At 43.3% G+C, this 15,849-nt stretch overlaps 1 protein-coding gene across 2 annotated transcripts in view; it reads left to right on the top strand.

The window, feature by feature from the left end:
• Nucleotides 1–15,849, top strand: part of vps13b (vacuolar protein sorting 13 homolog B) — a 379,499-nt gene that overhangs the window by 239,582 nt on the left and 124,068 nt on the right. For both annotated transcript variants that reach the window (XM_080038971.1, XM_080038972.1), the window contains exon 32: nucleotides 15,380–15,583. In XM_080038971.1, the coding sequence (XP_079895097.1) occupies nucleotides 15,380–15,583 (204 nt within the window). The remainder of the gene's footprint in view (nucleotides 1–15,379; nucleotides 15,584–15,849) is intronic.

Here is a 15,849-nt window from a genome sequence, read left to right as displayed (position 1 = left end):
CCCCCCCCCCCCCCCCTTTAACATCTGTCCGCGTGTTGCTTTTGAAAAGCAGCGTGGCGTTCTTCTGCGTTCCATGTTTTGGTGTCTCTCAAGGTGACTGACCATAATCCCCCGAGCTTCCCGGAAAGCGCTCTTGTGTTTTGGCATACTGCTGTCAGTCAGGGTCGGGATGCATGCTGACAGAGGCGAGAGAGATCAACCCTCAGCTGTCCAGCATTCATAAAAGGGCCTGATCCAGGGGTTGACCGCCTGGCCACGGTGCTACATGCTCAATGACTGTGTGTGCCTCCATGTGTGCGTGAGTGTGAATGTTTCATCCTGACGCAGGATACAAGGGGTACTAAGAATACACCCATACCAACAACCTAGGAAGCTCTGTGCTCAACTGTAGCATGCGATACACACATTCTACCAGTGTTACCCTGATAAAAGACTGTGTGTGTGTGTGTGTGTGTGTGTGTGTGTGTGTGTGTGTGTGTGTGTGTGTGTGTGTGTGTGTGTGTGTGTGTGTGTGTGTGTGTGTGTGTGTGTGTGTGTGTGTGTGTGTGTGTGTGTGTGTGTCTGTGTCTGTGTCTGTGTGTGTGTGCGCGTGCGTGCGAGCGTGAAATTGTGAGTGCATATGTTTTGTGTATGTGTCCGTGTGTGTAGTCAAAGCCCAGCCTTGCACATTATTGTGTTTTAGTTCCTTTTCTCCCTGTTCATGACATGTTGATGTTCTGGCATCCTGTGTGGTTGGTTTGAAGCTGTCATTGTACTGACAGGGAGACTCTGAGCGGGCCAGTCACAGAGCAGTAGCGGAGGCCAGGTGGACTGCCGGGGGAATTCAGTAATACTGTATTGATAGTCAGAGTGTCTCCACTTCGTCTAGTTTCTTTGCTTGGGATTTTTACATGGAAATAGCTGAACTCGGGCCATGTGTCGATATGCAAAGCAAAGGCTGAGAAGATACATTTGCAGGCAGGGTATTTGGTAGCTTTTTTTCTCAGTGCATTAAGGCTCACTATTTGGTGCTCTCACAGTTGTTTTAAGTTTAGTTCTTCAGCCAATTCTAAAGAATAGTTCTCTCATTGTAGGTTAATAATTATAGTAGTACTATATATAGGTTTCGAAGTTTGATACTTTTTTGAAACCAACCAAAATGCCTCCATACCATTGAGTATCGGAACATGTCTTTTCGTTCAATACCAAATTTTAATATCTAAATTGGGGTTAATCTCATCAACGTCAGTGAGCCAATACGCATGCAGCAGGCTCGATGTGCCAAGATCTAAAAGTGCTGGTTATTAGCTATGTGAAGGCATCCAGGAAAAATACATTAGGTTAGGTTACAACATTACGCTTAACTTACACCCACACGCACACACCTCACACATACTGACTTGTCACCTATTCATTCAACTAAACACTATTTAGACTGATTTATTGTATTTTTTACATTTAGTTTGCTAGTATATTTTGTTGGAGCTGCAGTGGTTCATGAGATCCGGCATGTGTGGCAATCTGAGGGCAGATTTTGGCTCGTTAAATTTATTGATGTTGTGTAAAAATTAAAATTATTTGTTTTCCTATAATGGATTTCATGAAATTGCTTTGGAGAATAGTACAGTGCCCAAGCAGCAGCAGCAGCTATCAGTAGTCTTCACAGCAGAACATCAGACTAGATCAGAGCAGAGGCACTCGGAGGATGGAGTAGGGAAGAGGAAAAAAAGAGAAGTCAACCTCAAGAAAGAAGGAATGTGCAGATGCTTTCAAATGTCCATGTGTGAAGCCACAAGCTCTTCTGTGGCTCTGAGAAGCCAATGTGAAACCAGTGGCGTAATTGCCTAATGCTTGTGTAATAAGAGGCGCATTACAACCCCAGGAGGCCCAACCAGACTTGACAGAACCATAGGCTGGCACTAAAGCGCCCTCAGAACTGTCTTCCGCCTTCTGGTCTTTACCAATTGTCTCTACACATTCCCACTCAACACCACATAGCTTATTTCATTCTCAACATATCACAAACGTTAATATATGTGTAGTAGCAGTCCGTTTACATTCATATGTTTGGCCACGTTCACCACTTTTATACCAGCTTGCTTAACACGCAAATATTCCCGTCACATAAACAAATGCAACATGTGGGAATTGAATATTCTCTGTTATGTTTTTGTGGTCTGGAGGCAGTCACTTCTTAACATTCCTCCCTAATGTGACTGTAGTATGGTTTAATGCATTCAGGTATAAGTTTCTATGCAGTGGAGTTGCACACTCCAGGATGTATCCCAGCCCATGTTAAGCCCATGTCAATAGTTTTGAGCTATTTTAAATATCTTATGACAAAAATGAACGGAATGTGGAATGTTACGGATCTTTCCCTTTCCCATGCATCCCACTCCAAGAGGCTATTGAGTTATTATGCACCTTGGGTCTTGTAGGGTGGAGACTGTCCAAATCAAACATGGTAGTATGGGTATAATTCTGCTAAATTGACAACAGCTTTTTATTCATGGTATCGAGATTAGCAGGCTGGCAGCAATGTGCCGTGTGAGGCAGGAGCTTTGCAATAGAGTGCTGTGTGTGTGTGTGTGCGTGTGCGTGTGTGTGTGCGTGCGTGCGTGCGTGCGTGCGTGTGCGTGCGTGTGTGTGTGTGTGTGTGTGTGTGCGTGTGCGAGAGAGAGAGAGAGAGAGAGAGATTTTCAGTCATGTTACTTCAGCTGCAGGTTTGAGAGAACCTCAGAGGAAAATGTGTAGCCACCATGTAGACAACTCTACTGAGGTGGTCCCCTTTCTTCTCTCCATAACTTACACACACATCCCCACACACACACACACACACACACACACACCTCAAATCAGCACCCCACCCCTGTCACTTTGTCATTGCACGAATACGCGGCTCTAGTTGCGCACATGTAACCGAGGCAAAAATGATTAACTTTATGCTGAAATCAAACGTCCAACTGTTGGCAAGACTTCCATCCATTCCTGAGTAATGACGAGGAGCCCGTGTTTAAAGCATCGTTGTCGTCCCCCCTCTTGATATTTTTCCATCTTCCCTTCTAACAACTCAGAAGGCATTTGAAGAGCTTTGAAAGGAGGCCTCACATTATGTGTAATGGACTGATGTTATTAGCATTTTAAAGCCACATAAGAGTTTCTTCTTTTTTTATGGAGCAGAAGGGTGGTTTGAAGGCTGAGGCAGCTGACAGACACATGTTGGACAGGCAATGCAGGGAGACAAAAGGCTCACACATCACAACCTGACGTGTACCACAGAGAAGCATAGAATCATTCATTGACATAATTCCTTCCCTAGCACCTTACCCTAACCTTAACCATCCAGACTAAATGCCTAAACCAACCCTAACATAAACCTAATTCATACTCGGCCTTTAAAGGCCTGTCCCGAAGTGAGAACCGGCCACAATATCCTCATTTTCCAAAAATGTCCTCACTTCTAAAGTCTTAAACTTACAAATGTTGTACAAGTACACACACACACACACACACACACATACACACACACACACTAATTATATATCACATTTGTGTTCTTACCCTCACACAAACCCCTATGTGCCGTCATTTCTGTGTGAGGCATATACAGTAGTATTTAACCTGCTTCGTCTGTCTATTGTTTCACCTTTCACTGGTCCATTTCACTTTGCGTCTCAGTTGTCAAAGAAAGCAAAGTATTCCATCCAAGCCAACTAAGAACATTAGGGAGCTAATTGGTATAATTTAAAGTCATTATTTTCACATTACCATACACAAACCCTACCTTCTGGAAGACTCCCATATAGAGATACCGATGGACATGAGCTGATATTTATACAATGTTACCTTGGAGAACATGATTGGATTTAATATTTTTTCCCAGCACCCGTAGCATGTTCTGCTCTGTATCATGACATCGTTCCAAATGCTATTTTCAGTGTGTGTTTTTTTTTGCCATGGATTCATTTTTCTTCCTCCTCTCCACCCAATCCTAGTTCAACTTCATGCCTGCTTTGTATTACTCCGCTGTCTATACATCTTACATCAGTCTCCATGTATCCTCCAATCCATCTCTCCCAGTCCCCTCCGCCCAGACCATTAGTGCCAAGACGTCTCACGGGATGCTGTCGAGGTTTTCCTATACCTTTTCCTCACTCTCTCTCTCTCGTCTTCTTTGCCCTGTTCACCACAATACCCTCTGTCCTCCCCCTTCCTCTGTCTCTTCACATGTCCTTATTAGGGTTGGGCATCGTGAACCCGTTCCAAATTAGAACCCTAAAACAAATTCAAACCGTAGCAGCGTGTTACATTTTGACCTCCTACACTGGCAACCTTTGTGACGTGGCAGATGCCGTTGGGAGCACTCACACAGCCATTCTTTGCCTGTCTACAAGATCATAATTTAAAATAACCAAGTAAATAAAAATTTACTTTTTTTATGTTATTGGAATCGAAACTTGGAACCAATAATAGCCAGGATCGATAGACAGAACCGAACATGGAAGCAGCATGTTTAAAAAGCCAAGTCCTTGTCCCTGTTCTCCCCCTTCTCTGCAGGATGTTGTTGAGCATGTTCCTCACTCCACCATGTCTTTGGTCTGCTCATGTCTCTCTCTCTGGTCAGCTCACAGGATGCTGTAGAGCATTTCCTGCCACCAGGGCCACAGGAAAGAGGCCTAGCACAGCTCCCGTTTGATGTGCCATCCCCTCTAATTCTTTACACCTGGACACTTCTCCGTACACATTTTCTGCTGAACAGAAGCACTACTCATTCTCTCTTTTTCTGCAACTCCTTTCCTCCCTCCCTTCCTTCCTACAGCATCCCTCACCAGAGATTAAATGCATCTAAGTACATTCACTCAATCACTCTACTTATGTACAAGTTTGAGACACTTATACTTTGCTTGAATCGTTTCTTTTCATGCTACTTCATTCTTCTCCATTACAATTAAGTGGAAAATATTCTACTTTTTACTCCACTACGTTTAACTGATACATTTAGTTACTAGTGACTTTATGAATTTAGATTTTTGCACATGAAATATTTGAAGAGTTTATCAAATATTGTCGGCTATATACCCAAATTAATTGGCTATTTACTATTTTGATGATAGTCATTTTTAATGCAAATTTGCCGTGGCTTTTAATGCTTTAAGTACATTTTCCTGGTTGTATACTTTTACTTACGTAGGTAACATTTTCAATGCAGACCTTTATTTGTACCAGAATACCTTTACAGTTTAGTATTTGTACTAGTTAAATAATCTGAATACTTCCTCCAGCCCTGCTTAAGCACTACCTAATGCATCTTTGAGCTTACAGTACATAACATACAAGCAAAATACTCTTGATACCTGACTCTTTTTTATTAATCAGATACTTTTGTAAAAATTTTTAGTAAGGTATCTCTACTCTTACTCAAGTATTGTTTTCAGCTATAGTTTGAACCTCACTCCATTTCTCAATCTCTCCCTGCAGCCTCTTGCTTCACAACATGCTTTTCTGTTCTGCTTTTAAGACTTCCACAGGGGGTAGAAGCTCCATTCCACAGAGGCACAGAGGGCTGACGTGTTAGCATCATGTCTCTCTCATCTCTCAGCTCCTCCTAATACAAACAAGGCCCAGGCAGTCGGTTCCCCAGCTCAAAGCAGACACTGCCGATGCTCTTGTTTTGCATGTTTTTGATTTCTGAACTCCCCCTCCTGCTACTTTTCCTCTATTATTTTGCCCTCCTCTTCTTTCTATCCGTTTCTTTCCCTTTGTATTTTCCCCCCCATTAAAGGGTTCTCGGTGCCCGCAGCTGTTTGGATGTCGGCATGGCGGTCAGAAGTTTCAGCATTGTGTTGTTTGAATGCCATATTTTCACAGCGCTGCCTGTTTAGAGTTGTGGTTTGTCAGGAGCCCGGACTGCAGGGGCCACTTCCTCCCCACTGTTCTGGAGTCACTGTACCAAAACACTGACTGGCAAGGGAGGAGACGGGTGAAGAAAGAAATGATTTTGGGAAGAGAGAGTGAAGGATGAAACTAGAAGAGTTGAAAATGAATGAGGGGCAGTTATGTAAAGAATGGATAATCAACACATGTGAGAGAATGGAAATCAAGCAGCAGAGCAGCAACAAACTATGTATGGGTGTTATCATCCCCAGGAGTGTGCCCCCTTTTATTTCTTTATCATTATGACCCATTGAGTTAGTTTAGTTGCATGCTTCATTTTGCCTGTCTGTCTGTACATACCTAGGCTACATCTGGGCCATTCTTGTGAACGCAATATTTCTTGAATGCTTTAAGAGATTTTCTTCCAACTTTGTACAAATGTCCACTGCAATTCAAGAATGAATTGATAAGATTTTGGATGACAAAGGTCACGCAATATCTCAAGAATTCTTTGAGGGATTTTCTTTAAAGTTGGAACAATTGTCGGCTCTGACTCAAAGATGAACAGATCACATTTCAGAGGTCAAAGGTTTCTGCACCCTTACATATTGTCAGGTCGCAGTGACCTTGTACCTTATTGTAGCCTCTTTCGAGTGTTACCTTCTTTAACCACAATGGTACTATCGTCGTAAGGCAATGTATGTCGGAGGCATATAACTGCCAGGTGTTTCTTTTTGTTAAATGTATAAATTACTACAATTGATTGTCATTTCACTGGTTCTGTGTCTTACACAGCAGCTACCTCTTCTCTGTCACTTTGCATGACTCTCTGTCCCTTTGTGTGGTTCTCACATTCTGCATGGCTCTTCCTCCTTATTGGAACAAGGTGCATGAGACAATCAGGCTCAGACTGTTTCTTCAAGAACACTGTCATTGCACATGTTCAGTACAGGCTCCAGATGAAGCCGATGGAACGCAGCCTCTCATGCCAGCTCCCAACCCTTTGTAGGTCTCTTCAGCAACCTGTTATGGGCATTTCAATCACACCAAATCTTTATTTTTTTCACATAACATTTCTATCTATTACTCATAATCTGTTGGGCCAAGTTTATTTCTCCGTCCTTCACGCTCTATTTGGGCACAGGAAGCGAGGAGCGCTCTCACCTCATTTAACCCACAGAAGTTGGATCATTTGACTTGCAAATGAGGCAGAAGGATCAATGTGATGACGTTCAGACGTATTTGATGACTCCACTTGACACAAGGAAAAAATCAGCCAGAGAACACAGCAGTCACTCTCGTTGACGTGTTCCCCGATGGTTTGAATTGGAGGAATTAAAAAGGTTCTGTATAGGGTTTAGTTGTATCACTGACACAGATTTGTTTGATTAAATCATGTAGCACATATAAATCAAATAGAGCTGTTTTTTGTATTACTTCAAGTTTCTTCCTAAATTATTTACCTTGCATTTATGTTGTCAGACACGAGTTATGTTGCATCTATTCATTTTCTATTCTTTTACTTTCACTGCATTTGTGCTATTTTTAAATTCAGTGGAAGTTCTTTTTTCTTGTTGCCTCTCCCATATCCCATTTCCTTACCTTTCCCCCATGCTTCCCTCCCCCCTCCCTCCTAAACTCAACAGCATCGCCGGTGGAAATAGGTTAGAACAGGAGTTCACTCCCCCCGTGTGATTTCTCAGTTAGAAGGGGGGAACAGGGGGAAATCTCCCATATAGACACGTCACTTTGTATAAATACACTCGGCGGTTTGGACGAATGCGAGATCCGCTTCAGAATTATAAACACTGGCTCTGCAGTCATTTACAGAGAAGGAAGAATTAGCTGATGTAGGAAGCATGTGTGCCCCAGATTATTATAATTATTTTTTGCTGTTTTCCCTTGCCGACATTAAGAAGTTGGACACTATCTGACGATAAAGTGGTTGTGGTCCCGTAAGTCTTAGGCCGCACCAGGGGCTCCTAAGCTGCCTTTCGTATTCTCAAAGTCTGGCCCGTCTCTTCTCGAAGCTTGTGATTGAGACATAAGTTTTTAATTCCATTACGTGGGAGCTTCCAGCAGCAAGTCGTGGTATTTTGTTTCATTCTGCCTTTTGTTTGCTGGAAGGGAAGTTTGAATTAGAACAAAATGTTGTTTAAGGTCAAGGCAAACGTCAGCGAGAAGGCCCTACTGTGTTAGCTATCCGGTTACATGTTTGTTCAGCCTGTCTGCTAAACCTGTAGCGTACGTTAACTTAATCAAATATGGCCATCATTGCCCTGACTTTTGTTTAGGAAAATGTTCGTTCTTTATCCAGAGAAGGATAAGGCCTTGATATGTAATCTGGTTGCTTTAAACATTTGTCAGAATTCAATAATTGCTGTAAACAATGTGTAATCAACTTCAAAGTGCTCTGCCAAAGACCCTCATTTTCACAGATAAAAATGAGCATCTTCAAAAAATGCACAACGGGCCTGCGTGTGTACTAATGTGAACCAGCTTGGCAATGCTGAACCGCTTAATCAATATCAAGTGAAAAGAACAGTAGTGGTTCATGCTGTTGGATCCATAAAGTGAGCCTAATTTTACAGCTCTATAAAACACCCTCCTTTGCAGGAGCACGATTTGAACAATTTATGTGCAGGAGTAAATCCTAAGTAATGCTCTGAAGGCTGTAACCATCTTGGGTAGAGACTTGTGTTATAAAGTGAATGTATTAGTAGTGCATTTGAGCATTTACTTTCTAATGCATAATGCCTTTCCAGCTCTGTCATAGATTATTTTATGTTTACATGTGCTTCTATAAGTGTTTGTCTTGAAGACGCCAACAATTATAAGTCATAAGATTTGGGTGTAATGGGAGGGGTATGTACCACTGCTCCATATATCTTCTCTAAACTTGGACAGCATGTCTGGTACAACATGTGAGGAGCAGCTGTACAAGTATTTCCCTCGCTGTGTCATCAATTATCATCAATCTACTTGAAACTGCATCAGCTGGAATAAATGCTTTTTTGGTCCTGGGTGATTCTGACTGCTTTATGTTTCAAAAGAAGTTTTGATTCACTTCAGGGCTTTGTCAATCAGACCGGTGAACAAGCTGAGTGCCTCACCAGGGACAGACTTTGGAACTGTAATCTTCCTCCAGCAAAAAGGGATCATTTTCCTTTAATTAGTGTAACAGTACGGGGTTCGGTACGTGCCTGTTCTACTTTCGCTTGATGAAAATGACTGCACACGAGGGCACGCCAGATCCTACGCTACCCCTGTCGCGTTCCTTTCTGCGGCCAGTTATGAATAATCCCTTCCACGCATGTGTTTAGCGATTAATTAAAGATAAGGCCTCTCAAATCAAATTGGCAGTGGGATTACATCATTGGGAAATTGCTTGGTGGGGACGCGAAATCTGGTTCCAATCTGAGGTCTGAGGAAGTGAGCGAGGCATTCCCTTCACACCTCGGCATCAGGGACCCAGGGCTAAAACTGTGCCTGACATGTTTTATAAAAGCAGCATTATGTCCATTTGCAGAGCCGGGAGGAAGCATATCAAATCTGTTACTGGGGAGGAAGTGATTTCACAAGCACTGGCCCACTCAGTTTTATGGGAAAAATGGTAGCTTTGTCCTCCGGTGACACACAGATGACTTGTGGTAATTCTCAACAGCAACTTCAAGTGCACAATATCTTGTAGACCCAAGATCTAAGGTGGACTGAAACCTGTCAACCATTTTCAATAACCTCTTCGGTTATAGAAAAAAGAGGGTCCAAGGTGCCTTTTACAGTAGATCCATTGCAGATGTACCTACTGTACGAAGGAATCCAGTGAGACAACAGTGCCCTTAGAAAGAGGGTGAATTACTGTCCCTGTTAGCCAGGAATGTTCCGTGCTTAGAGCTACATGCGAGCAGAGGCAGGAGAAGAGAACACAGCTAAGGCCAAACAGACCAAGCAGTATGCGTGCGTGTGTGTGTTAAGGCAAGGCAGAACAGAAGCAGCGGAGATGAGGGCGACATGTGCACGTTTCAATAAATGGCCCTCGCAGTGCGATTAGCAGGGACAAACTGCAGAGTGAAATGTAAGATTGGAGCCACATCAACGATCTGACTGATTCACAGCCAAGGATATGTGATACTATACGACTTTAAAAAAAAATACTTTCCTGTTATAATGTGTTAATAAATGAGTAAGTGTCCACTGTGGGATTGTAGCAAAGTGTATGTTTTTACTGTACAATGAATCATTGAATATGATGAAAGATTAGCAGTTTAATTTGTATAGTCACTGGGATGTGTGAATTCCACAAAAATACACATCGGCCAAAGCCAAATGAAATATCGTCCCGGTCTTTATTCATGGCCTCTTTGCAACATGGAGCTCTGATGCAAGGAGCAGATTTTGAATTAGTGCACGATGAGCCTATAAATTACACCGGCCAGACCGACATCTTTAACAGGCCATCATGGCGCGCACATGTTAGCCCAGTGTCTTCAGAACACAACACGTCTAATACAGGCTGTGTTTATAACAATATGACTCCTCTGACATGTAAACTGCACGGGGAGATAAATGACTCCTGTAATTAAGATATGTTGAAATCAAAGATCAAACACTGCGTTTAGTGTGTACACCCTGTCAAGTAAACAGAGGGCCTTCTCTTGTAGCTCTTTCTCTCAACTCCTTACCATCATACACCATTGTCATGAGGGTGGTATGAGCTACAGCTAAGCTCTGCTTGTATTGTATATAGAAGTTATAGTTTCCCCCTAAGATCTTGTGTAAATATGATATAATGGGTCGGGTATGAGTGTCTTTAAAGCGCAATCAGCCTAATGAATAACAGGCTTCTGTTGGGAGCAGCACCGGGGATGAGTAATGCCGCAGGGCTAAAAAATAATAGATTATTGAGCATTTGTCATGGGAATTTGTCCGTACATCAAAGCCCTGACACAATGTAGGAAAGCTGCAATTCATGTTTATGTGTATTGTGCCAGTTAAAAAAAGATCCACTCTATAGCATTGGAAATGTTTGCACTTGGCCTGAAGCGCCCTCAAGTAAGTACCTTGTTTTTGCCAACTGTGACAAATTTGGAGCATTGTTGCAGCTTAGTTGTCCTGGATATTTTGTTGTTTTTGTGCCTGTGTGTGACTCCTGTTGAAAGAGCTCCAGTCATCAAAAAATCATTTTAGTAGCAGCGGTATGAAAATCACTTAGGGACTGGATCTTGTATTTTGCTGACTTGCCATGTTCCACGACATCATTTTCCCCCTCTCACTCCGAGGGCTGCTCAGCGTTCTAATTCACAGCCTTAATTACTATAATTGGTAGATGCAAATTAACAGCAATTGGACCTGACTGGGGTCATAAATCCACAGCTCAGAAGTTGCAGAATTTCTGGCAGTTCGGAGCGGACCACCGTAGGCAGGGGCGCTTAACTTACTAAGTAATTGCAAGTTTCATGAATCATAATGCTTATGAATTCCCCCTCGGCAAACCGACAGACCCCGGGGGGGACTCTGCTTGGAGCCAGTGGGAGTCATAGGGAGCGGGATGGGAAGCCACTGTGCAGCTTTGGTCTCTCCGCAACATAAGTACCATGGAGGAGCTGCTGGGTGCTAATGGTGTTTGGCTAATAGCATCTGGTGCCACGGAGAAAACATTCAAAATCCTCAGGATACGTCTTTAGAATGATTGGATGAGTTATACTATTTTTACGCTGCTCTCGCAAAAACTCTTTGCCTTGGATGTTGCTTTTGCATCTGAACAAAGTGGCACAGTAGCCCGCCAGAAAACGAAATGACACAGCAAGTCATGCACCGTTAGCGTTTCCCGTAGCATGTGCTCTTTCACTTTGAATATACAGTAGTTGGGGTCTGGTCAAAACAAAGACCACAGAGCACTCATGAAATATAGCACATCTGTGTACAAACCTAATTTAGCTTGACTTGGCCGAATTATGCCTGAGATCTCAATGAAATTTCTACTCAGTATGTATGTTCTAGCAGGAGAGCAGAAGCAGAAGGGCCCCCATTTCTCTTAAACACACAAGCACATGCACAAACACACACACAACCACAAGCACATGCACACTCACACTCACATTCACATTCACTCCTGCCTCCGTCGAACGTGTAAGCAGACATATATTGCATGTGATTGTCGGGGAAATGGAGTGAAAAACAGGTCCGGGGTTGTGGGTTCAGGTTGCGGGTTTCAGAGTGACGAGATCCAGAAGCCAGCGGCGCTTGGTATTACCCTTGTGCTTCCTGCCCCACCAGCCTGGGGCAGGGGATGGGGTTTGGAGGGGGGGTAGGCTGGAGCTTGAGAGAGGAAGGTGGGAGGCCATTTAAAGCCAAGGGCCATGATACACTCTGCCCCACAAGAGGCTGTAACACAGCCCACTTCTCCCACACTCCTACCATCAGGCCGGGAGCCTCAACCAGATCCCAATGTGGTTTGTTTTACAGCCTTGAACCACAGTTAGCCTTCAAAACTTTCGCGTGGCAATCAACCTCTCCTAAGATTCCACTTTCGCTCTTTTTTAACAAGCCCTTTCACAGATTTCTCTACCCTTTATTTTACTTACATTTTACTCTCTCCTATTGTGCAAGCGCTATATTTCAATTCTGGCTGTTAAGCGTAAATCCCTGCATTGGTTACACTGAATGCCTGTATGGCATGCAGCAGCAACATGTGTCGGCATGGGCCCATTTTCTGTTTGTCCGCATATATACATGTGCATTAGCTAATGTGTGTTTCAACCGGTGTGTAATGCATGTGCCCAGAAGGTTCCCCCTCCTTGAATCCTATTACCACTTCAGCACACCATCCCAAATCTGCTCCATGTTAAGCACTCAGTCCTCCCACACGTCTACTTAATAACACAAATCATGATTGATGCTCTGCCCAGCACATGTACAGGCCCAAAGAATGCTAAACAGAGGAACATAACTTTCAATTAATTGCCCATTTGTAAATTTGCCTTCATTTCTTTCTGTTCAAAGGAATTTGGAACATCATTATTTCTCTCTCTGTGATGAAGTACCAGTGAATCTCTCTTTTCCAAGTCCTGCATTCTAGATGCATGACACTGCCATGTCTTTGCTAGTTTTGTCTGCCGTTTCCCACTGGAGAGGGCTTGCATTGGACGGAGGCTTTGACTGTGAGCCATAATGATGTTGGACGGGAGCCCTCATATTTCAGCTCTGATGCGAAATCGGCGCAGTGGCTTTTCGGACTCAAATTGGGGGTTTAAATCGTGTCAGAAGAGGGAGAAATGTTTTTCAAAATAATAGCCATGAATGCCATGAAACAGCGCGTGCTTACTGCGGAGCTTTTGATCCATTTTTATAAATAGCCGAATTTTGTCGTAAAAAATAATGTTTCTGTGGTCCTTTCCTGCAATTAAAATAAGGTTGGCTCAGGAACAAGGGCAAAACTAAGTACTTGTGTTCGAGAAAAATTTCTCTCCCTTCCCTCCCTGCCTTCCTCATCTGCTAAGGCATGTCATTTATGACTTGTTATTTTCATTGAGCTCCAGATTTTCCACATGGCAGAGGCCGACAGATGTCTGATAATGGCACGTGAGAAAGGGCGTGTTCCACCTGCCCTGCTCTGTATGTTTTTAGTGCGTCCGTGTGTACGGGTGGCAGAGCGAGTGCCGTGCTTTCCCAAGGCATTCTCTGATTCCTCTTGGCCAAGCGGTGTGGTCTTCACATGACCAATCAAATATGTCAAACCGCCAGTGTTTTCCCCCCACATGTACAACAAGAAAATCTGGCTTCAATTATTATTGCACCCCAAGGGGAACTTCCAAAATTCCTCCCCTCCTCATTTGTCAGAAATGAAGCTCTCTCGTTTCCTGCGATTGGCTGAAATATGTCTTTTGATATTAAATCACACCGGTTTCCACTGGCTGCATGACCAAGACAAATGTTTATCATATTTATTTATGTCATTGGAGATGACCCCGCGGCTCAGCAACGCAGAGACTTGGCTGCAGACTCCCATGTAATGTTGATTGTGAGTAAGAGAGTCTCCTAAATAAGCTGAAGTTAAGAGATAATTTGGAAGGAGTATGAGGTAACTGTGGTTTGTTTAATGTGAAAAATACAGTTTGGGGTTGGGGAGGGTGACGGAGGTACTGTTACAAAAGCCCTAATGAATCTAGACTGACACATCCCACCCAAATCTTGCAGGGCTCTTGGTTTGATTTATACTATACTCTGTTGATAAATGTGGTTCCAAATGTTGATTAAGGATCTGTTTCACTTGTTTGTATGTCAACAATCCCAGCTCAATCCAGTTATACACCTCTGATCTCCCATTGCCATTGTTTTTGTACTTGGTGCTTATTGTCATAACATCACGCTCTGGTAGAGGCCTCTCCAGTGTGGCTAAGGGGAGGGAAACGCTATATGAAAATTGCCATTGACGTTGCCGAAACAAATAAAACCACTCATGCTGCCGCTACATCTGTAGCCGTTTTAAGCCCTTATTTATACCATTTAAGCTCTCATTTGAATTCACCAGCACAAATAAACATATCATAACGAACCGAGAGCCCTGATGTCATATGCAGATGTTGAATTTTGATTATTCCCTTTGCCCCGTGAATTCGTCAGGATCTTGTCTCTGAAAAAGGCAAAATAGATGACATCATTTTTTCTTGGCGCTGGTGTGACAGTGTTTTGCTCACTTTGACTGTAGCAGTTGAAATACAGAGAGAGAGAGAGAGAGAGAGAGAGATAGAGAGAGAGAGAGCGGGCTGCCCACTCCTGCCATATCTCTACATCTCTTCTAGCATATTACCGTGTGTGTACACTGTAGAAGTCCTGTGTTTTTTGGAGACAGAAATAGAAAGAGAGAGAGAGAGAGAGAGAGAGAGAGCACAAGCAGCAAGAACCCCGGCCGGTCTCCAGACTACTGTGTGCGTCCAGCCAGGAGGTTTAAGCAATGTTTACTGCCAATGATAAGCTGGCATTAATCAGGACTTTATAAAAAGGCAAATGATTTCACCTGAGGCCTGTGGAATTGTTTATCCGAGACCGGGCCTGTACAAGGACCAGAGGCTTTGGTTTTAGTCATAAATCATTCTGTGAGAAACTTGTGCTACCAAACCACTGAGTATGGGCAGGGGGGAAGAAAGAAGTCAGTAGTGGTTAGGGCCTGCTGCCAGAAGAACCTCTTTACGGGGATCGGTGTTACAGCCGACTTGGTCTACTCCTGGAGTCATGTACTAATTTGTAATTGACCCTATAAAGTACAGCCGGACTCAATGTAACCTCCAAAACAATTTTTTTTTTTAATTAAAAGAAGAATTAAATAATTTGTCATAAACACCTGCTTGTTGAATGTGACTTGTGTGTTACCCCAGGCTGCAATATGTTGTTGACTGGATACACTTAGTCAAGGATTTAAGCAGTCTTAGTCTGGCTTATGCCTACTTGAGTTATTAGCACACTATCTGACTTGTAAAGTGACTCAACCTGAATGGCCTTTTCCTCTCTCTCTCTCTCTTCCCTGCAGACGTGCACTGAACCTGGGCATCCTGCGTGACCCGGGCTCGGAGGTGGAGGACCGTCAGTATCAGGTAGACCTCCAGTCCATCAACATAGGGACGGCTCAGTGGGAGCAACTCAAGCCAGACAAGGAGGGGACCAAAGGAGGTGTGTCGGCAGAGAGCGAGAGGAGCTCCCAGAACCCTGCACTGGAGTGGAACATGGCCAGCACGTCAGTAGACACACAGATAATGATGCTCTATGACTCGTTCATCCAAGTTACACAGTGGAACCAATTCAATTATTGGCACAGAATTATAATGTTTTTTTTTAATGCTTAGTTGTAGGGCTGCACGATATCAGGAAAACATGCGATATGCGATAACATTGTTGAATATTGCCTTGACAATATCACTTGAGATAATTAAGCAAATACTTTAATATACAGTTCTAATGTCTTTGAGTTCACTGCAAACATAGACTCCAGACAGTAAGTAG

Source organism: Ammodytes marinus (assembly GCF_949987685.1).
Source record: "Ammodytes marinus genome assembly, chromosome: 13".
NCBI lineage: Eukaryota > Metazoa > Chordata > Actinopteri > Uranoscopiformes > Ammodytidae > Ammodytes > Ammodytes marinus.
The sequence above is the reverse complement of the archived record's forward strand: the minus strand, read 5'-3'. Positions and strand labels throughout refer to the sequence as shown.